Source organism: Lissotriton vulgaris, chromosome 7, assembly GCF_964263255.1.
Source record: "Lissotriton vulgaris chromosome 7, aLisVul1.2, whole genome shotgun sequence".
Taxonomy (NCBI): Eukaryota; Metazoa; Chordata; class Amphibia; order Caudata; family Salamandridae; genus Lissotriton; species Lissotriton vulgaris.
The window spans coordinates 1,429,038,117-1,429,059,959 of NC_141695.1; the positions used below are offsets into that span (position 1 = coordinate 1,429,038,117).

The 21,843-nt window shown below is 57.5% G+C and overlaps 1 protein-coding gene across 1 annotated transcript in view; it reads right to left on the reverse strand.

Annotated features, from left to right (window-relative positions):
* EMILIN3 (elastin microfibril interfacer 3) overlaps positions 1–19,503 on the reverse strand; it is a 140,383-nt gene extending 120,880 nt beyond the window's left edge. Inside the window, exon 1 of the mRNA XM_086932225.1 lies at positions 18,881–19,503. Coding sequence (XP_086788351.1) covers positions 18,881–19,071 — 191 coding nt within the window. The 5' untranslated portion in view covers positions 19,072–19,503. The remainder of the gene's footprint in view (positions 1–18,880) is intronic.
* Between the last annotated feature and the right edge of the window lie 2,340 nt (positions 19,504–21,843).

Consider the following 21,843-nt stretch of genomic DNA (forward strand, 5'->3'; position numbering starts at 1 on the left):
GTCCCCAGACTCTTCCACTCTGCAGCCTCTCCCAGTCCCCAGACTCTTCCACTCCTCAGACTCTTCCACTCCTCAGACTCTTCCACTCTGCGGCCTCCACCAGTCCCCAGACTCTTCCACTCTGCAGTCTCTCCCAGTCCACAGACTCTCCCAGACCCCAGACTCTTCCACTCTGCAGCCTCTCCCAGACCATAGACTCTTCCACTCCACAGACTCTCCCAGTCCACAGACTCTCCCAGTCCCCAGACTCTTCCACTCTGCAGCCTCTCCCAGTCCACAGACTCTCCCAGTGCCCAGACTCTTCCACTCTGCAGCCTCTCCAAGTCCACAGACTCTCCCAGTCCCCAGACTCTTCCACTGCAGCCTCTCCCAGTCCCCAGACTCTTCCACTCTCAGCCTCTCCCAGTCCCCAGACTCGTCCACTCTGCAGCCTCTCCCAGTCCACAGCCTCTCCTAGTCCACATACTCTCCCAGTCCCCAGACTCTTCCACTCTGCAGCCTCTCCCAGTCCTCAGACTCTTCCACTCTGCAGCCTCTCCCAGTCCACAGACTCTCCCAGTCCCCAGACTCTTCCACTCTGCGGCCTCCACCAGTCCCCAGACTCTTCCACTCTGCAGCCTCTCCCAGTCCACAGACTCTTCCACTCTGCAGACTCTCCCAGTCCCCAGACTCTTCCACTCTGCAGCCTCTCCCAGTCCACAGACGTTCCCAGTCCCCAGACTCTTCCACTCTGCAGCCTCTCCCAGTCCACAGACTCTCCCAGTCCACAGACTCTTCCACTCTGCAGCCTCTACCAGTCCACAGACTCTCCCAGTCCACAGGCTCTACCACTCTGCAGCCTCTTCCGGTCCCCAGACTCTTCCACTCTGCAGCCTCTACAAGTCCACAGACTCTCCCAGTCCACAGACTCTACCACTCTGCAGCCTCTCCCAGTACCCAGACTCTTCCACTCTGCAGCCTCTCCCAGTCCACAGACTCTCCCAGTCCCCAGACTCTTCCACTCTGCAGCCTCTCCCAGTCAACAGACTCTCCCAGTCCCCAGACTCTTCCACTCTGCAGCCTCTCCCAGTCCACAGACTCTCCCATTCCACAGACTCTTCCACTCTGCAGCCTCTCCCAGTCAACAGCCTCTCCCAGTCCACAGTCTCTACCACTCTGCAGCCTCTCCCAGTCCCCAGACTCTTCCACTCTGCAGCCTCTCCCAGTCCACAGACTCTCCCATTTGGCAGCCTCTCCCAGTCCACAGACTCTTCCACTGCAGCCTCCCCCAGTCCACAGACTCTCCCAGTCCCCAGACTCTTTCACTCCACCTACTCTCCCACTCCCCAGGTTCACTCATTCCTTAGCCTCTCCCCGTCCACAGACTATTCCACTCCCCAGCCTCTTCCGATACACATACTCTTACAGCCATCAGACTCTTCCACTCTGCAGCCTCCCCCAGTCCCCAGTCTCTTCCACTCTGCAGCCTCCCCCAGTCCACAGACTCTCCCAGTCCCCAGACTCTTCCACTCTGTAGCCTCTCCCAGTCCACAGACTCTCCCATTCCCCAGACTCTTCTACTCCGCAGCCTCTCCCAGTCCCCAGACTCTTCCACTCTGCAGCCTCTCTCAGTCCCCAGACTCTTCCACTCTGCAGCCTCCCCCAGTCCCCAAACTCTTCCACTCTGCAGCCTCCCCCAGTCCACAGACTCTCCCAGTCTCCAGACTCTTCCACCCTGCGGCCTCCACCAGTCCCCAGACTCTTCCACTCTGCAGCCTCTCCAAGTCCACAGACTCTCCCAGTCCCCAGACTCTTCCACTCCGCAGACTCTTCCACTCTGCAGACTCTTCCACTCTGCAGCCTCTCCCAGCCCACAGACTCTCCCAGTCCCCAGACTCTTCCACTCTGCAGCCTCTCCCAGTCCCCAGACTCTTCCACTCCTCAGACTCTTCCACTCCTCAGACTCTTCCACTCTGCGGCCTCCACCAGTCCCCAGACTCTTCCACTCTGCAGTCTCTCCCAGTCCACAGACTCTCCCAGACCCCAGACTCTTCCACTCTGCAGCCTCTCCCAGACCATAGACTCTTCCACTCCACAGACTCTCCCAGTCCACAGACTCTCCCAGTCCCCAGACTCTTCCACTCTGCAGCCTCTCCCAGTCCACAGACTCTCCCAGTGCCCAGACTCTTCCACTCTGCAGCCTCTCCAAGTCCACAGACTCTCCCAGTCCCCAGACTCTTCCACTGCAGCCTCTCCCAGTCCCCAGACTCTTCCACTCTCAGCCTCTCCCAGTCCCCAGACTCTTCCACTCTGCAGCCTCTCCCAGTCCACTGACTCTCCTAGTCCCCAGACTCTTCCACTCTGCAGCCTCTCCCAGTCCACAGCCTCTTCCAGTCCACAGACTCTCCCAGTCCCCAGACTCTTCCACTCTGTAGCCTCTCCCAGTCCCCAGACTCTCCCAGTCCCCAGACTCTTCCACTCTGCAGCCTCTCCCAGTCCACAGCCTCTCCCAGTCCACAGACTCTCCCAGTCCCCAGACTCTTCCACTCTGCAGCCTCCCCCAGTCCCCAGACTCTTCCACTCTGCAGCCTCTCCCAGTCCTTTGACTCTTCCACTCTGCAGCCTCTCCCAGTCAACAGACTCTCCCAGTCCCCAGACTCTTCCACTCTGCAGCCTCTCCCAGTCCACAGACTCTCCCATTCCACAGACTCTTCCACTCTGCAGCATCTCCCAGTCAACAGACTCTCCCAGTCCACAGTCTCTACCACTCTGCAGCCTCTCCCAGTCCTCAGACTCTTCCACTCTGCAGCCTCTCCCAGTCCACAGACTCTCCCATTCGGCAGCCTCTCCCAGTCCACAGACTCTTCCACTGCAGCCTCCCCCAGTCCACAGACTCTCCCAGTCCCCAGACTCTTTCACTCCACCTACTCTCCCACTCCCCAGGTTCACTCATTCCTCAGCCTCTCCCCGTCCACAGACTATTCCACTCCCCAGCCTCTTCCGGTACACAGACTCTTACAGCCATCAGACTCTTCCACTCTGCAGCCTCCCCCAGTCCCCAGTCTCTTCCACTCTGCAGCCTCCCCCAGTCCACAGACTCTCCCAGTCCCCAGACTCTTCCACTCTGCAGCCTCTCCCAGTCCACAGACTCTCCCATTCCCCAGACTCTTCCACTCCGCAGCCTCTCCCAGTCCCCAGACTCTTCCACTCTGCAGCCTCTCTCAGTCCCCAGACTCTTCCACTCTGCAGCCTCCCCCAGTCCCCAAACTCTTCCACTCTGCAGCCTCCCCCAGTCCACAGACTCTCCCAGTCCCCAGACTCTTCCACCCTGCGGACTCCACCAGTCCCCAGACTCTTCCACTCTGCAGCCTCTCCAAGTCCACAGACTCTCCCAGTCCCCAGACTCTTCCACTCCGCAGACTCTTCCACTCTGCAGACTCTTCCACTCTGCGGCCTCCACCAGTCCCCAGACTCTTCCACTCTGCAGCCTCTCCCAGCCCACAGACTCTCCCAGTCCCCAGACTCTTCCACTCTGCAGCCTCTCCCGGTCCCCAGACTCTTCCACTCCTCAGACTCTTCCACTCTGAAGACTCTTCCACTCTGCGGCCTCCACCAGTCCCCAGACTCTTCCACTCTGCAGTCCCTCCCAGTCCACAGACTCTCCCAGACCCCAGACTCTTCCACTCTGCAGCCTCTCCCAGACCCCAGACTCTTCCACTCAACAGACTCTCCCAGTCCACAGACTCTCCCAGTCCCCAGACTCTTCCACTCTGCAGCCTCTCCCAGTCCACAGACTCTCCCAGTGCCCAGACTCTTCCACTCTGCAGCCTCTCCAAGTCCACAGACTCTCCCAGTCCCCAGACTCTTCCACTGCAGCCTCTCCCAGTCCCCAGACTCTTCCACTCTCAGCCTCTCCCAGTCCCCAGACTCGTCCACTCTGCAGCCTCTCCCAGTCCACTGACTCTCCTAGTCCCCAGACTCTTCCACTCTGCAGCCTCTCCCAGTCCACAGCCTCTTCCAGTCCACAGACTCTCCCAGTCCCCAGACTCTTCCACTCTGTAGCCTCTCCCAGTCCCCAGACTCTCCCAGTCCCCAGACTCTTCCACTCTGCAGCCTCTCCCAGTCCACAGCCTCTCCCAGTCCACAGACGTTCCCAGTCCCCAGACTCTTCAATTCTGCAGCCTCCCCCAGGCCCCAAACTCTTCCACTCTGCAGCCTCCCCCAGTCCCCAGACTCTTCCACTCTGCAGCCTCTCCCAGTCCTTAGACTCTTCCACTCTGCAGCCTCTCCCAGTCCACAGACTTTCCCAGTCCCCAGACTCTTCCCCTCGTCAGAAACTTCCACTGCTCAGCTTCTCCCAGTCCAGACACTCTTAGACTCCACAGACTCTTCCACTCCTCGGCCTGTTCCATAATCCAGATTCTTTCACTCTGCAGCCTCTCCCAGTCCACAGACTCTCCCACTCCCCAGACTATTCCACTCTGCAGCCTCTCCAGTCCACATACTCTCCCAGTCCCCAGACTCTTCCATTCTGCAGCCTCTCCTAGTCCACAGAATCTCTCAGTCCACAGACTCTTCCACTCTGCAGCCTCTCCCAGTCCCCAGACTGTTCCACTCTGCAGCCTCTCCCAGTCCCCAGACTCTTCCACTCTGCAGCCTCTCCCAGTCTACAGACTCTCCCAGTCCACAGACTCTTCCACTCCAGAGACTCTCCCAGTCCACAGACTCTCCCAGTCCCCAGACTCTTCCACTCTGCAGCCTCTCCCAGTCTACAGACTCTCCCAGTGCCCAGACTCTTCCACTCTGCAGCCTCTCCAAGTCCACAGACTCTCCCAGTCTCCAGACTCCTCCACTGCAGCCTCTCCCAGTCCCCAGACTCTTCCACTCTCAGCCTCTCCCAGTCCACAGACTCTTCCACTCTGCAGCCTCTCCCAGTCCACTGACTCTCCTAGTCCCCATACTCTTCCACTCTGCAGCCTCTCCCAGTCCACAGCCTCTTCCAGTCCACAGACTCTCCCAGTCCCCAGACTCTTCCACTCTGTAGCCTCTCCCAGTCCCCAGACTCTTCCACTCTGCAGCCTCTCCCAGTCCACAGCCTCTCCCAGTCCACAGACTCTCCCAGTCCCCAGACTCTTCCACTCTGCAGCCTCCCCCAGTCCCCAGACTCTTCCTTTCTGCAGCCTCTCCCAGTCCCCAGACTCTTCCACTCTGCTGCCTCTCCCAGTCCTTAGACTCTTCCACTCTGCAGCCTCTCCCAGTCCACAGACTTTCCCAGTCCCCAGACTCTTCCCCTCCTCAGAAACTTCCACTGCTCAGCTTCTCCCAGTCCAGACACTCTTAGACTCCACAGACTCTTCCACTCTTCGACCTGTTCCATAATCCAGATTCTTCCACTCTGCAGCCTCTCCCTGTCCACAGACTCTCCCACTCCCCAGACTATTCCACTCTGCAGCCTCTCCAGTCCACATACTCTCCCAGTCGCCAGACTCTTCCATTCTGCAGCCTCTCCTAGTCCACAGACTCTCTCAGTTCACAGACTCTTCCACTCTGCAGCCTCTCCCAGTCCCCAGACTGTTCCACTCTGCAGCTTCTCCCAGTCCCCAGACTCTTCCACTCTGCAGCCTCTCCCAGTCTACAGACTCTCCCAGTCCACAGACTCTTCCACTCTGCAGACTCTCCCAGTACACAGACTCTCCCAGTCCCCAGACTCTTCCACTCTGCAGACTCTCCCAGTCCACAGACTCTCCCAGTCCCCAGACTCTTCCATTCTGCAGCCTCTCCCAGTCCCCAGACTCGTCTACTCTGCAGCCTCCCCCAGTCCACAGACTTTTCCACTCTGCAGCCTCTCACAGACTCTCCCACTCTGCAACCTCTCCCAGTCCCCAGACTTTTCCACTCTGCAGTCTCTCCCAGTCCTTAGACTCTTCCACTCTGCAGCCTCTCCCAGTTCACAGACACTCTCAGTCCACAGACTCTTCCACTCTGCTGCCTCTCCCAGTCCCCAGACTCTTCCACTCTGCAGACTCTCCCAGTTCACAGACACTCTCAGTCCACAGACTCTTCCACTCTGCAGCCTCTCCCAGTCCCCAGACTCTTTCACTTTGCAGCCTCTCCCATTCCCCATACACTTCCATCTGCAGCCTCTTCCAGTCCCCAGACTCTTCCACTCTGCAGCCTCTCCCAGTCCCCAGACTCTTCCACCCTGCAGCCTCTCCCAGTCCATAGAGTCTTCCACTCTGCAGCCTCTCCCAGTCCCCAGGCTCGTCCACTCTGGAGCCTCTCCCAGTCCACAGCCTCTCCCAGTCCACAGCCTCTCCTAGTCCACAGACTCTCCCAGTCCCCAGACTCTTCCACTCTGCAGGCTCTCCGAGTCCCCAGACTCTTCCACTCTGCAGCCTCTCCCAGTCCACAGACTCTCCCAGTCCCCAGACCCTTCCACTCTGCGGCCTCCACCAGCCCCCAGTCTCTTCCACTCTGCAGCCTCTCCCAGTCCACAGACGTTCCCAGTCCCCAGACTCTTCCACTCTGCAGCCTCTCCCAGCCCCCAGACTCTTCCACTCTGCAGACTCTCCCAGTCCCCAGACTCTTCCACTCTGCAGCCTCTCCCAGTCCACAGACGTTCCCAGTCCTCAGACTCTTCCACTCTGCAGCCTCTCTCAGTCCACAGACTCTCCCAGTCCACAGACTCTTCCACTCTGCAGCCTCTACCAGTCCACAGACTCTCCCAGTCCACAGACTCTACCACTCGGCAGTCTCTCCCAGTCCCCAGACTCTTCCACTCTGCAGCCTCTACAAGTCCACAGACTCTCCCAGTCCACAGACTCTACCACTCTGCAGTATCTCCCAGTACCCAGACTCTTCCACTCTGCAGCCTCTCCCAGTCCACAGACTCTCCCACTTGGCAGCCTCTCCCAGGCCCCAGACTCTTCCACTCTGCAGCCTCTCCCAGTCAACAGACTCTCCCAGTCCCCAGACTCTTCCACTCTGCAGCCTCTCCCAGTCAACAGACTCTCCCAGTCCCCAGACTCTTCCACTCTGCAGCCTCTCCCAGTCCACAGACTCTCCCATTCCACAGACTCTCCCACTCTGCAGCATCTCCCGGTCAACAGACTCTCCCAGTCCACAGTCTCTACCACTCTGCAGCCTCTCCCAGTCCCCAGACTCTTCCACTCTGCAGCCTCTCCCAGTCCACAGACTCTCCCACTCAGCAGCCTCTCCCAGTCCACAGACTCTTCCACTGCAGCCTCCCCCAGTCCACAGACTCTCCCAGTCCCCAAACTCTTCCTCTCTGCAGCCTCTCCCAGTGTACAGACTCTCTCAGTCCCCAGACTCTTCCACTCTGCAGACTCTCCTAGTCCACAGCCTCCCCCAGTCCCCAGACTCTCGCAGTCCCCAGACTCTTCCACTCTGCAGCCTCTCCCAGTCCAAGGCCTCTTCCACTCTGCAGCCTCTCCCAGTCCCCAGTCTCTTCCACTCTGCAGCCTCTCCCAGTCCCCAGACTCTTCCACTCTGTAGCCTCTCCCAGTCCCCAGACTCTTCCCCTACTCAGAAACTTCCACTCTGCAGCCTCTCCCAGTCCCCAGACTCTTCCACTCTGCAGCCTCTCCCAGTCCACAGACTCTTCCACTTGGCAGCCTCTCCCAGTCCACAGACTCTCCCAGTCCCCAGACTCTTCCACTCGGCAGCCTCTCCCAGTCCCCAGACTCTTCCCCTACTCAGAAACTGCCACTGCTCAGCTTCTCCCAGTCCAGACACTCTTAGACTCCACAGACTCTTCCACTCCTCGGCCTGTTCCAGGAGCCAGACTCTTCCACTCTGCAGCCTCTCCCAGTCCACAGACTCTCCCAGTCCCCAGACTATTCCACTCTGCAGCCTCTCCCAGTCAACAGACTCTCCCAGTCCCCAGACTCTTTCACTCTGCGGCCTCTCCCAGTCCCCAGAGTCTTCCACTCTGCAGCCTCTCCCAGTCCCCAAACTCTTCCACTCTGCAGCCTCTCCCAGTCAACAGACTCTCCCTGTCCCCAGACTCTTCCACTCCTCTGCCTGTTCCAGGCGCCAGACTCTTCCACTCTGCAGCCTCTCCCAGTCCTCAGACTCTTCCACTCTGCAGCCTCTCCCAGTCCACAGACTCTCCCAGTCCCCAGACTCTTCCACTCTGCGGCCTCCACCAGTCCCCAGACTCTTCCACTCTGCAGCCTCTCCCAGTCCACAGACTCTTCCACTCTGCAGACTCTCCCAGTCCCCAGACTCTTCCACTCTGCAGCCTCTCCCAGTCCACAGACGTTCCCAGTCCCCAGACTCTTCCACTCTGCAGCCTCTCCCAGTCCACAGACTCTCCCAGTCCACAGACTCTTCCACTCTGCAGCCTCTACCAGTCCACAGACTCTCCCAGTCCACAGGCTCTACCACTCTGCAGCCTCTCCCGGTCCCCAGACTCTTCCACTCTGCAGCCTCTACAAGTCCACAGACTCTCCCAGTCCACAGACTCTACCACTCTGCAGCCTCTCCCAGTACCCAGACTCTTCCACTCTGCAGCCTCTCCCAGTCCACAGACTCTCCCAGTCCCCAGACTCTTCCACTCTGCAGCCTCTCCCAGTCAACAGACTCTCCCAGTCCCCAGACTCTTCCACTCTGCAGCCTCTCCCAGTCCACAGACTCTCCCATTCCACAGACTCTTCCACTCTGCAGCCTCTCCCAGTCAACAGCCTCTCCCAGTCCACAGTCTCTACCACTCTGCAGCCTCTCCCAGTCCCCAGACTCTTCCACTCTGCAGCCTCTCCCAGTCCACAGACTCTCCCATTCGGCAGCCTCTCCCAGTCCACAGACTCTTCCACTGCAGCCTCCCCCAGTCCACAGACTCTCCCAGTCCCCAGACTCTTTCACTCCACCTACTCTCCCACTCCCCAGGTTCACTCATTCCTTAGCCTCTCCCCGTCCACAGACTATTCCACTCCCCAGCCTCTTCCGATACACATACTCTTACAGCCATCAGACTTTTCCACTCTGCAGCCTCCCCCAGTCCCCAGTCTCTTCCACTCTGCAGCCTCCCCCAGTTCACAGACTCTCCCAGTCCCCAGACTCTTCCACTCTGTAGCCTCTCCCAGTCCACAGACTCTCCCATTCCCCAGACTCTTCTACTCCGCAGCCTCTCCCAGTCCCCAGACTCTTCCACTCTGCAGCCTCTCTCAGTCCCCAGACTCTTCCACTCTGCAGCCTCCCCCAGTCCCCAAACTCTTCCACTCTGCAGCCTCCCCCAGTCCACAGACTCTCCCAGTCTCCAGACTCTTCCACCCTGCGGCCTCCACCAGTCCCCAGACTCTTCCACTCTGCAGCCTCTCCAAGTCCACAGACTCTCCCAGTCCCCAGACTCTTCCACTCCGCAGACTCTTCCACTCTGCAGACTCTTCCACTCTGCAGCCTCTCCCAGCCCACAGACTCTCCCAGTCCCCAGACTCTTCCACTCTGCAGCCTCTCCCAGTCCCCAGACTCTTCCACTCCTCAGACTCTTCCACTCCTCAGACTCTTCCACTCTGCGGCCTCCACCAGTCCCCAGACTCTTCCACTCTGCAGTCTCTCCCAGTCCACAGACTCTCCCAGACCCCAGACTCTTCCACTCTGCAGCCTCTCCCAGACCATAGACTCTTCCACTCCACAGACTCTCCCAGTCCACAGACTCTCCCAGTCCCCAGACTCTTCCACTCTGCAGCCTCTCCCAGTCCACAGACTCTCCCAGTGCCCAGACTCTTCCACTCTGCAGCCTCTCCAAGTCCACAGACTCTCCCAGTCCCCAGACTCTTCCACTGCAGCCTCTCCCAGTCCCCAGACTCTTCCACTCTCAGCCTCTCCCAGTCCCCAGACTCTTCCACTCTGCAGCCTCTCCCAGTCCACTGACTCTCCTAGTCCCCAGACTCTTCCACTCTGCAGCCTCTCCCAGTCCACAGCCTCTTCCAGTCCACAGACTCTCCCAGTCCCCAGACTCTTCCACTCTGTAGCCTCTCCCAGTCCCCAGACTCTCCCAGTCCCCAGACTCTTCCACTCTGCAGCCTCTCCCAGTCCACAGCCTCTCCCAGTCCACAGACTCTCCCAGTCCCCAGACTCTTCCACTCTGCAGCCTCCCCCAGTCCCCAGACTCTTCCACTCTGCAGCCTCTCCCAGTCCACAGACTCTCCCATTCCACAGACTCTTCCACTCTGCAGCATCTCCCAGTCAACAGACTCTCCCAGTCCACAGTCTCTACCACTCTGCAGCCTCTCCCAGTCCTCAGACTCTTCCACTCTGCAGCCTCTCCCAGTCCACAGACTCTCCCATTCGGCAGCCTCTCCCAGTCCACAGACTCTTCCACTGCAGCCTCCCCCAGTCCACAGACTCTCCCAGTCCCCAGACTCTTTCACTCCACCTACTCTCCCACTCCCCAGGTTCACTCATTCCTCAGCCTCTCCCCGTCCACAGACTATTCCACTCCCCAGCCTCTTCCGATACACAGACTCTTACAGCCATCAGACTCTTCCACTCTGCAGCCTCCCCCAGTCCCCAGTCTCTTCCACTCTGCAGCCTCCCCCAGTCCACAGACTCTCCCAGTCCCCAGACTCTTCCACTCTGCAGCCTCTCCCAGTCCACAGACTCTCCCATTCCCCAGACTCTTCCACTCCGCAGCCTCTCCCAGTCCCCAGACTCTTCCACTCTGCAGCCTCTCTCAGTCCCCAGACTCTTCCACTCTGCAGCCTCCCCCAGTCCCCAAACTCTTCCACTCTGCAGCCTCCCCCAGTCCACAGACTCTCCCAGTCCCCAGACTCTTCCACCCTGCGGACTCCACCAGTCCCCAGACTCTTCCACTCTGCAGCCTCTCCAAGTCCACAGACTCTCCCAGTCCCCAGACTCTTCCACTCCGCAGACTCTTCCACTCTGCAGACTCTTCCACTCTGCGGCCTCCACCAGTCCCCAGACTCTTTCACTCTGCAGCCTCTCCCAGCCCACAGACTCTCCCAGTCCCCAGACTCTTCCACTCTGCAGCCTCTCCCGGTCCCCAGACTCTTCCACTCCTCAGACTCTTCCACTCTGAAGACTCTTCCACTCTGCGGCCTCCACCAGTCCCCAGACTCTTCCACTCTGCAGTCTCTCCCAGTCCACAGACTCTCCCAGACCCCAGACTCTTCCACTCTGCAGCCTCTCCCAGACCCCAGACTCTTCCACTCAACAGACTCTCCCAGTCCACAGACTCTCCCAGTCCCCAGACTCTTCCACTCTGCAGCCTCTCCCAGTCCACAGACTCTCCCAGTGCCCAGACTCTTCCACTCTGCAGCCTCTCCAAGTCCACAGACTCTCCCAGTCCCCAGACTCTTCCACTGCAGCCTCTCCCAGTCCCCAGACTCTTCCACTCTCAGCCTCTCCCAGTCCCCAGACTCGTCCACTCTGCAGCCTCTCCCAGTCCACTGACTCTCCTAGTCCCCAGACTCTTCCACTCTGCAGCCTCTCCCAGTCCACAGCCTCTTCCAGTCCACAGACTCTCCCAGTCCCCAGACTCTTCCACTCTGTAGCCTCTCCCAGTCCCCAGACTCTCCCAGTCCCCAGACTCTTCCACTCTGCAGCCTCTCCCAGTCCACAGCCTCTCCCAGTCCACAGACGTTCCCAGTCCCCAGACTCTTCAATTCTGCAGCCTCCCCCAGGCCCCAACCTCTTCCACTCTGCAGCCTCCCCCAGTCCCCAGACTCTTCCACTCTGCAGCCTCTCCCAGTCCTTAGACTCTTCCACTCTGCAGCCTCTCCCAGTCCACAGACTTTCCCAGTCCCCAGACTCTTCCCCTCGTCAGAAACTTCCACTGCTCAGCTTCTCCCAGTCCAGACACTCTTAGACTCCACAGACTCTTCCACTCCTCGGCCTGTTCCATAATCCAGATTCTTTCACTCTGCAGCCTCTCCCAGTCCACAGACTCTCCCACTCCCCAGACTATTCCACTCTGCAGCCTCTCCAGTCCACATACTCTCCCAGTCCCCAGACTCTTCCATTCTGCAGCCTCTCCTAGTCCACAGAATCTCTCAGTCCACAGACTCTTCCACTCTGCAGCCTCTCCCAGTCCCCAGACTGTTCCACTCTGCAGCCTCTCCCAGTCCCCAGACTCTTCCACTCTGCAGCCTCTCCCAGTCTACAGACTCTCCCAGTCCACAGACTCTTCCACTCCAGAGACTCTCCCAGTCCACAGACTCTCCCAGTCCCCAGACTCTTCCACTCTGCAGCCTCTCCCAGTCTACAGACTCTCCCAGTGCCCAGACTCTTCCACTCTGCAGCCTCTCCAAGTCCACAGACTCTCCCAGTCTCCAGACTCCTCCACTGCAGCCTCTCCCAGTCCCCAGACTCTTCCACTCTCAGCCTCTCCCAGTCCACAGACTCTTCCACTCTGCAGCCTCTCCCAGTCCACTGACTCTCCTAGTCCCCATACTCTTCCACTCTGCAGCCTCTCCCAGTCCACAGCCTCTTCCAGTCCACAGACTCTCCCAGTCCCCAGACTCTTCCACTCTGTAGCCTCTCCCAGTCCCCAGACTCTTCCACTCTGCAGCCTCTCCCAGTCCACAGCCTCTCCCAGTCCACAGACTCTCCCAGTCCCCAGACTCTTCCACTCTGCAGCCTCCCCCAGTCCCCAGACTCTTCCTTTCTGCAGCCTCTCCCAGTCCCCAGACTCTTCCACTCTGCAGCCTCTCCCAGTCCTTAGACTCTTCCACTCTGCAGCCTCTCCCAGTCCACAGACTTTCCCAGTCCCCAGACTCTTCCCCTCCTCAGAAACTTCCACTGCTCAGCTTCTCCCAGTCCAGACACTCTTAGACTCCACAGACTCTTCCACTCCTCGACCTGTTCCATAATCCAGATTCTTCCACTCTGCAGCCTCTCCCTGTCCACAGACTCTCCCACTCCCCAGACTATTCCACTCTGCAGCCTCTCCAGTCCACATACTCTCCCAGTCCCCAGACTCTTCCATTCTGCAGCCTCTCCTAGTCCACAGACTCTCTCAGTTCACAGACTCTTCCACTCTGCAGCCTCTCCCAGTCCCCAGACTGTTCCACTCTGCAGCTTCTCCCAGTCCCCAGACTCTTCCACTCTGCAGCCTCTCCCAGTCTACAGACTCTCCCAGTCCACAGACTCTTCCACTCTGCAGACTCTCCCAGTACACAGACTCTCCCAGTCCCCAGACTCTTCCACTCTGCAGACTCTCCCAGTCCACAGACTCTCCCAGTCCCCAGACTCTTCCATTCTGCAGCCTCTCCCAGTCCCCAGACTCGTCTACTCTGCAGCCTCCCCCAGTCCACAGACTTTTCCACTCTGCAGCCTCTCACAGACTCTCCCACTCTGCAACCTCTCCCAGTCCCCAGACTTTTCCACTCTGCAGTCTCTCCCAGTCCTTAGACTCTTCCACTCTGCAGCCTCTCCCAGTTCACAGACACTCTCAGTCCACAGACTCTTCCACTCTGCAGCCTCTCCCAGTCCCCAGACTCTTCCACTCTGCAGACTCTCCCAGTTCACAGACACTCTCAGTCCACAGACTCTTCCACTCTGCAGACTCTCCCAGTCCCCAGACTCTTTCACTTTGCAGCCTCTCCCATTCCCCATACACTTCCATCTGCAGCCTCTTCCAGTCCCCAGACTCTTCCACTCTGCAGCCTCTCCCAGTCCCCAGACTCTTCCACCCTGCAGCCTCTCCCAGTCCATAGAGTCTTCCACTCTGCAGCCTCTCCCAGTCCCCAGGCTCGTCCACTCTGGAGCCTCTCCCAGTCCACAGCCTCTCCCAGTCCACAGCCTCTCCTAGTCCACAGACTCTCCCAGTCCCCAGACTCTTCCACTCTGCAGGCTCTCCGAGTCCCCAGACTCTTCCACTCTGCAGCCTCTCCCAGTCCACAGACTCTCCCAGTCCCCAGACCCTTCCACTCTGCGGCCTCCACCAGTCCCCAGTCTCTTCCACTCTGCAGCCTCTCCCAGTCCACAGACGTTCCCAGTCCCCAGACTCTTCCACTCTGCAGCCTCTCCCAGCCCCCAGACTCTTCCACTCTGCAGACTCTCCCAGTCCCCAGACTCTTCCACTCTGCAGCCTCTCCCAGTCCACAGACGTTCCCAGTCCCCAGACTCTTCCACTCTGCAGCCTCTCTCAGTCCACAGACTCTCCCAGTCCACAGACTCTTCCACTCTGCAGCCTCTACCAGTCCACAGACTCTCCCAGTCCACAGACTCTACCACTCTGCAGTCTCTCCCAGTCCCCAGACTCTTCCACTCTGCAGCCTCTACAAGTCCACAGACTCTCCCAGTCCACAGACTCTACCACTCTGCAGTATCTCCCAGTACCCAGACTCTTCCACTCTGCAGCCTCTCCCAGTCCACAGACTCTCCCACTTGGCAGCCTCTCCCAGGCCCCAGACTCTTCCACTCTGCAGCCTCTCCCAGTCAACAGACTCTCCCAGTCCCCAGACTCTTCCACTCTGCAGCCTCTCCCAGTCAACAGACTCTCCCAGTCCCCAGACTCTTCCACTCTGCAGCCTCTCCCAGTCCACAGACTCTCCCATTCCACAGACTCTTCCACTCTGCAGCATCTCCCGGTCAACAGACTCTCCCAGTCCACAGTCTCTACCACTCTGCAGCCTCTCCCAGTCCCCAGACTCTTCCACTCTGCAGCCTCTCCCAGTCCACAGACTCTCCCACTCAGCAGCCTCTCCCAGTCCACAGACTCTTCCACTGCAGCCTCCCCCAGTCCACAGACTCTCCCAGTCCCCAAACTCTTCCTCTCTGCAGCCTCTCCCAGTGTACAGACTCTCTCAGTCCCCAGACTCTTCCACTCTGCAGACTCTCCTAGTCCACAGCCTCCCCCAGTCCCCAGACTCTCGCAGTCCCCAGACTCTTCCACTCTGCAGCCTCTCCCAGTCCAAGGCCTCTTCCACTCTGCAGCCTCTCCCAGTCCCCAGTCTCTTCCACTCTGCAGCCTCTCCCAGTCCCCAGACTCTTCCACTCTGTAGCCTCTCCCAGTCCCCAGACTCTTCCCCTACTCAGAAACTTCCACTCTGCAGCCTCTCCCAGTCCCCAGACTCTTCCACTCTGCAGCCTCTCCCAGTCCACAGACTCTTCCACTTGGCAGCCTCTCCCAGTCCACAGACTCTCCCAGTCCCCAGACTCTTCCACTCGGCAGCCTCTCCCAGTCCCCAGACTCTTCCCCTACTCAGAAACTGCCACTGCTCAGCTTCTCCCAGTCCAGACACTCTTAGACTCCACAGACTCTTCCACTCCTCGGCCTGTTCCAGGAGCCAGACTCTTCCACTCTGCAGCCTCTCCCAGTCCACAGACTCTCCCAGTCCCCAGACTATTCCACTCTGCAGCCTCTCCCAGTCAACAGACTCTCCCAGTCCCCAGACTCTTCCACTCTGCGGCCTCTCCCAGTCCCCAGACTCTTCCACTCTGCAGCCTCTCCCAGTCCCCAAACTCTTCCACTCTGCAGCCTCTCCCAGTCAACAGACTCTCCCTGTCCCCAGACTCTTCCACTCCTCTGCCTGTTCCAGGCGCCAGACTCTTCCACTCTGCAGCCTCTCCCAGTCCACAGACTCTCCCAGTCCCCGGACTCTTCCACTCTGCAGCCTCTCCCAGTCCACAGACTCTTCCACTCTGCAGCCTCTCCCAGTCCCCAGACTCTTCCACTCTGCAGCCTCTCCCAGTCCACATACACTCCCAGTCCCCAGACTCTTCCACTCTGCAGCCTCTCCCAGTCCACAGACTCTTCCACTTTGCAGCCTCTCCCAGTCAACAGACTCTCCCAGTGCCCAGACTCTTCCACTCTGCAGCCTCTTCCACCATCAGCCTCTTCCAGTTCCCAGACACTCCCCCACCCTCTTCCATGTTCCACTCCTCCGACTCTCCCAATCCCCCGTTTCCTCCACTCCCCGGACTCGTCCTACAACCTCGTCACACAGACGTCTGCGTTCCGCGCGCTCTTCTATTCCCCAAACTTCTTTACTTTCAGTACTCTCCACCCCTACTCCTTTCTCCTGAATCTAAATCCCAGCCCTCCGCCGTTTGCGCGGTCTCTCAAAGAGGCGGGACACAGTCTCCAGCGCCACCATATTCACATCGGAGCGCTTAGTGGCCTTGTCAGAAGTATGAAGCGCTACATAACGTACAATACAACCTTCCAAGTTTTGCGCTGTATGAGGGCGGGCGCTAACAAAAAAGCCTATCTTCGGTTAACCATCCCTCAAGAGGTAGCAGCCAGCAGGACCTCACGCACCCATAAAAAACACGCTTCCTATTTAGTTTAGTCTTTTCTGGTTGTAGGAGTGATAATACGTTAATTAGGACAAGTGTCCATAAAACATGAATAGCAACATCCTTAAAAACATATAACAATTACATCCTGACATATACTATCATTAAAAAGTAACCCCTGATGTCTAATAAACATTAGAAAGTGCTTCTCGGCTCTGTTCCTCTAGTTGGGCTTCTGGGACTGGTACCCGAGCTCCTTCCAGCGCCCTGAAGCCCCAGGCCCTGACTCGGTCTTTACAGGCCCTACATACAACTCCTTTACTACTGCGAGGCACTAGCAAGTCAAGCTTCACAATCATGACCCCAGGCCAGGAGTAGTTCCATCAAGCGCCTAGAAGCAATTAGGTGACGCCGTACCCCCTACACAAACAGAAGGATACAAATAAAAGAGTCCGTGTCTAGACAAGTGAAAAGCGAGCCTAGCTGTGCGCGCCCAGCAGTGTTAGCGCCCTTGGCTAGAAGCAAAATAAAAGTGATTTACTTGTCCTGGCATAGAATAGAAATACTACTAGTACATATCATAATAAATGGCTTTATAGCGCTTGCTCCTACAGGCCGACCGATTCGAAGTCGAAGCGCTATAATTAGGCACCTGTCCGATGGTGCTCAGTTTAAGCTCACAGTAAACGAGGTAAGGCTGAGCTAGCGCTCGTGCCTGGATTTCAAGTTGCGTCTGATGGCCCGGCACTGTGCCCGCAGCTAGCGCTGAACTCACTGAGCTATCTCGCCGAGTTCGGTCTGGGCGGTGGTGGGGAGGGGGGATGGGGGGGGGGGTGGCTTAAAAGTTCTGGTCGGGTAGCGGGCTGGTATATCGCAATTCTTACAGTGGCGAAGAGTGCGATCCTGAAACTGATACACGTTTTGTTTTTTTTAATCTCACTCGCTCTTCACTATTTTCAGGTTCCTGGAGACCAGGGTGACCCCTGCACGATCCCCCTCTGACAACCCAGGGTCGGGATCACCGTAATGCTCCTCCGCGAGGCTTCCGACGCTCTGTGTGACCTGCGGCACACCACGGCGCATTTAACCTTCACATAGAATAAGAGTGAAGTGAAGTCAGTATTCTGTTCTCTGCGCGCACTGTCTTTCAATTACCTGACCCGAGCATTCGCACCCCTCGTACCTCACTTACACCGCCCCCCTTTCCGTCTTCTTAAAGAGGCACATTATAGCCCACTATATCCCTTCGGAGGCATCTAAGTGCTTTGCTGCATCGGAAGCAAGAGTTTTGACCCGCAAGACTTGCTAATTATTGCATCGACCCTAGAAGGCTGATGAATCGATTCTCTCAGATTGGAAGTGGGAACATGTGCCTTCCAAGAACTCAGCACAAGACGCACGAGACATCACTTGTGTTGTGACTGGGTTCTGCGCACCATTAGGGACCATTCTGCCCATTCAGCGCCTACACCAAAAAATATTCGGACCTCTCGGCGCTATCTACCCAAATGGCCGAAGCCAGCGCACGCTACAAGCGATCCTCTTCCCACGCTCCACGTACTCCTACCGGCGGCCACACGGCGAGGCTGCACGCCACACAGATGCGCCGGGCACAATCTTGTTCCAGTCCAGTTCCTTTCACACAACTCCATGCCCCTCTCAACTATCCCTCGATTTAGAGGTATCATTCATCCTATACTCGTCTTCACTCTCTTAAATAAGTGGGACACTTCCCTAAACTTTAGTGGGGTCAAACCGTGAAATCCTTCCTCACCCGATATAACATATTCCTGTTCAGTGATTTCAATGGGGTCGCCCTCCAAAAACACTGTTCTTCAATCGAGACTCAAACCAGCTGAGACAAAATGCGAGTGTTTAATGTACATCACACTCTTTTCCACGTGCCTGCTTCAGCCCCCATCCTGTCCCTCGTGGCTGTTACTGGTGGGCAATGGTGTCCATAGGGACCCCAGCAGAGCGCAAGGGTGCCAGGGGTCCTGATGCAAGCATGGATAGTGTGCCCCTGCTGCCGGACGTATGGGATATACAATGGAGGATCATTGGGCCCCTGAAGCCCCGGGGCCCGGTGCCACTGCCCCCGATGCGTGTTAAGATTTAACACCCCTGAGAGACCTATTTTTACCCAGAACTAAACCTAACTGTTAAGTAGGGCCGCTGGAGTTTTTGTGGCCACGGCGTTTTCCGCATACTTAAGGATTCGCCCCATTTGCCGGATAGTCGATAATCTCCTGCATAATCTGCAGATAAAAAATGTTTCTAGCTCAAACAGATGAAAAGTTACTCAAAACCCCGAGACGCGAGTTGCTGAGCGGGGGAGGCTCATCTGCAATGGCTGACTGTCCCCCTTTCTGTAGGTTATTGCTGTATTTTGGTGTCTAAATGGTACTAATGAACTGAAACATTTGCCCTGACAGTATTAACGTATAAACACAATTACGCAAGGCAGACCTTCGTTCACAAAATGTATCTCCTTAGGCTCCATAACTTGCTATTTCTTGTTACATAATTTAGTCAGCCATGCCGCATAATTTGATATTTCCCCCCTGCCGCATAATTCCAGTGTCTCTGCTCTTTGGGCATGAAGCCGTGCGCGCGCAGGGGTGCAGGCACCGGCGCAAGGACGCGTAGCAGGCGCAGGAGTAAAGAGCCGCCTTACTTGTGCTTGCCCATGGGTCTGCCCGGGTAGTGCTTCGGGCTGCTGCCCGATGTGTACAGGTTGTAGCGGCTGCCGTAGGTCAGCGGGCGGTGGTAGTAGGTGCCCTTGGCGTCTCCCATGGACAGCAGCGCCCCCAGCCAGGCGAGGGCCAGTAGCAGCAGGGTGGACCTGCGCGGGCTCCGGGGCTCCATCTGGCAGCCCAGCTAGGGGTCTTTTACCCCACTGAGGCGGAGGGCGTCCGGGAACAGCCCCCTCTGGCTATGGTCTCCTCAGATACCAGAGTCCCCTCTAGTTTTGGCAAATGTAGAGACAGGCTGACGGGAGAAGGTATGACAAGCAGGCAGTCGGTGCACACAACGTCTTCTTTCCTCAGGTCCAGTGTCCCTTTCCCGGCCGTCCCCAGGTTACATCACGCGCAGTCCGTGGAGCGTCGGGGGTCTGGTGTAATGAGCCTTGGAGTGAACCGCGGAGCTCTGCCCGGTACGCGGATCCTTGGTCCTCTGTTTCTACTATTAGCGGTGCAGGCAGAGTCTGTCTGGCCCCCCTTGTCCTCCCCGTGCCCCCCCTGCGCCTCTGAGCTCTGTGCCTGCCCGGCCCCGGCTCCTTATGTACCTCAGTCCCCCTCGCTGCCTGCCGCCTGCCCTGTGTGCATCTGCTGCCCCGGGCAGGGGAGGCGGACTCTGCGCCATTAGCATAATATCTCACCCACCCCCTCCCTACCGGGAACAAGACCCCCACTGTATCACATCAAACAAGAGGTTAAAGAAAGTAGGGGACGCGCGCACATGCGGTACGGTGGGGGAGGGCGGGGGAAGGCGGAGGGCACGAAAACAGAGGGAGGGAGAAGCATACACTGGCAAAAGAGAGAGAGATGGAGCAACCAGCAGATGAAAGGGGGAGAAGAAATGAAGAGGGTGGGGGTGGACCCAAGAAGGGGCGCGAGGGGGAGAAGAAAAGGAGACTCACGGGAGCTGGAGGGGTGGGGAGCTGATGGCGAAGAGTAATGAAGAGGGAGCTAGAGGGAAATAAGTTTCCGGAGATGGGGGAGTTGGGGAGAAAATATATAGAGCTAAAAAGAATGGGAGAGGATGGTGCAGGGAGAAGAAAAAATGTGAGAGGTGTAGAAAGAGGAAAGAGAGCTGTAGAAAAAAGAAAGGACAGGAGAGCTGCAGAAAAAACAGAGAGGACAGTGCGAAAAACTGGAGGGGGGGGGGAGGGGAGCTGTGGGAAGAGTAAGAAAGGACAGACAGAAGAGAGTCAGTAGAAGAAAATGAGCTGTGGGAAGAACAGTAATGGAAAGAGGAGAGCCGCGTAAGGAGGGTCCTCCTGTAGAAGAGCAAAAAGGAGAAGATGGAAACTGCAGAACACAGGACAGGTGAGTTGTAGGAAGACTCAGAAAAGGAGAGAAGAGAAGAGCTTCTCCCAGAAACCTGGGAGAAACCCAGCTCTGGACATCGCCACTGGCATCCACGTCGGCTACAAAATCCCCTGCAAGGACTGAGCCAACCGACCAGGAGAAGGCATCGCCATCATCCACAAAAACACCTTCCACCTGACCACCTACTCGGACGACCCAACGACAACAATAGAACACCTCCGCTTACAGATCCAGACCAACCCCAACACAACCCTCCGCGGCACTCTCGTCTCCAGACCACCTGGCCCGCATGTCCTTCACTGAAGCCATTGTCGACTTCATCACCCCCCAGGCTCTCGCATCCACTGATTACATCCTACTCTGCGACCTCAACGTTCACCTGGACAACCCCAACGACCAGAACACCGCATCCCTTCTGGAGAACCACACCAATGTAGGTCTCAAGCAGCGAGTCACCCCTCCAACCCACGCAGCAGGACACACGCTCAACACATCTTCTCCGCTAGCGGAAACGTCACCAACAGCCACACCACCAAACTCCTCTAGAACGAGCACCACTAGGAGCACTTAGCCTTCGGCAAACCTACCAAACACCAGCATCCTCACCAACCCCTCCAGCCTTATCTGGCACAAGGTCACTGAAGAACAGCTCACTGCCTCCCTCAGTACTACCACAATGCTGACATCCGTCGACGATATTACCACTGCATGCAACCTCCACCGTTGGATATCCAACTGCTCCGACACTCTGGCACTCCTCAAGAAGGCATCCTGCAAGCAACACCCCAAGTAAGACAGCTGGTTCACTCCCGCCTTCAACAAGTTGAGACACACCTGCAGACGACTGGAGAAGATATGGCGGAACAACAAATTCCCAGTAATCCACACACAATTCGTATTTGCAATCACCGCCCACCACCTCCTCCTCAAAACTACAAACAAAACAGCCCTCAAGGACAGAATAAACGCCAACGCACACAACAGCAAAGAACTCTTTGCCATTGAAAAGGAGCTTGCCAGGCCCAACAGCGAAACCACAGACATCCCACCCTCCCAAAACCTTTGCAATAAACTCAGCACCTTCTTCCACTGCAAGATCAGACAGATCTATAACAGCTTCGACACCCAAGACCTTCTCACCAAGCCCCACACCACCGTACCCAACCACACCACACCCCAACAGATCCTGCTCAAGTGGAACCCGCTCACCACAAATGACACTCTCAAGACTATGAAAACCATCCACTCCGAAGCCTCCTTGGACCCATGCCTGCACCACATCTTCCACAGAGCAACCACTGCCATCGCCCCTAGCTTCGCTGCACCATGAACTGCTCCATTGAGATCGCCACCTTCCACGATGACTGAAAACACACTAAGATCAACCCTCTGCTAAAGAAACCATCCGCAGTCCCGACAGACCTCAAGAACTTCAGACCCATCTCCCTCCTGCCCTTCCCAGTGAAGGTCATCGAGACATCCACAAAAAGGCCCTGGACTGGGTCCACTCCTTACTCACCGGTCGAACAGAGCAAGCCAGTCTACCTCAGTTCCTCTCCAAACCCACAGAGATCAGCTACGGAGT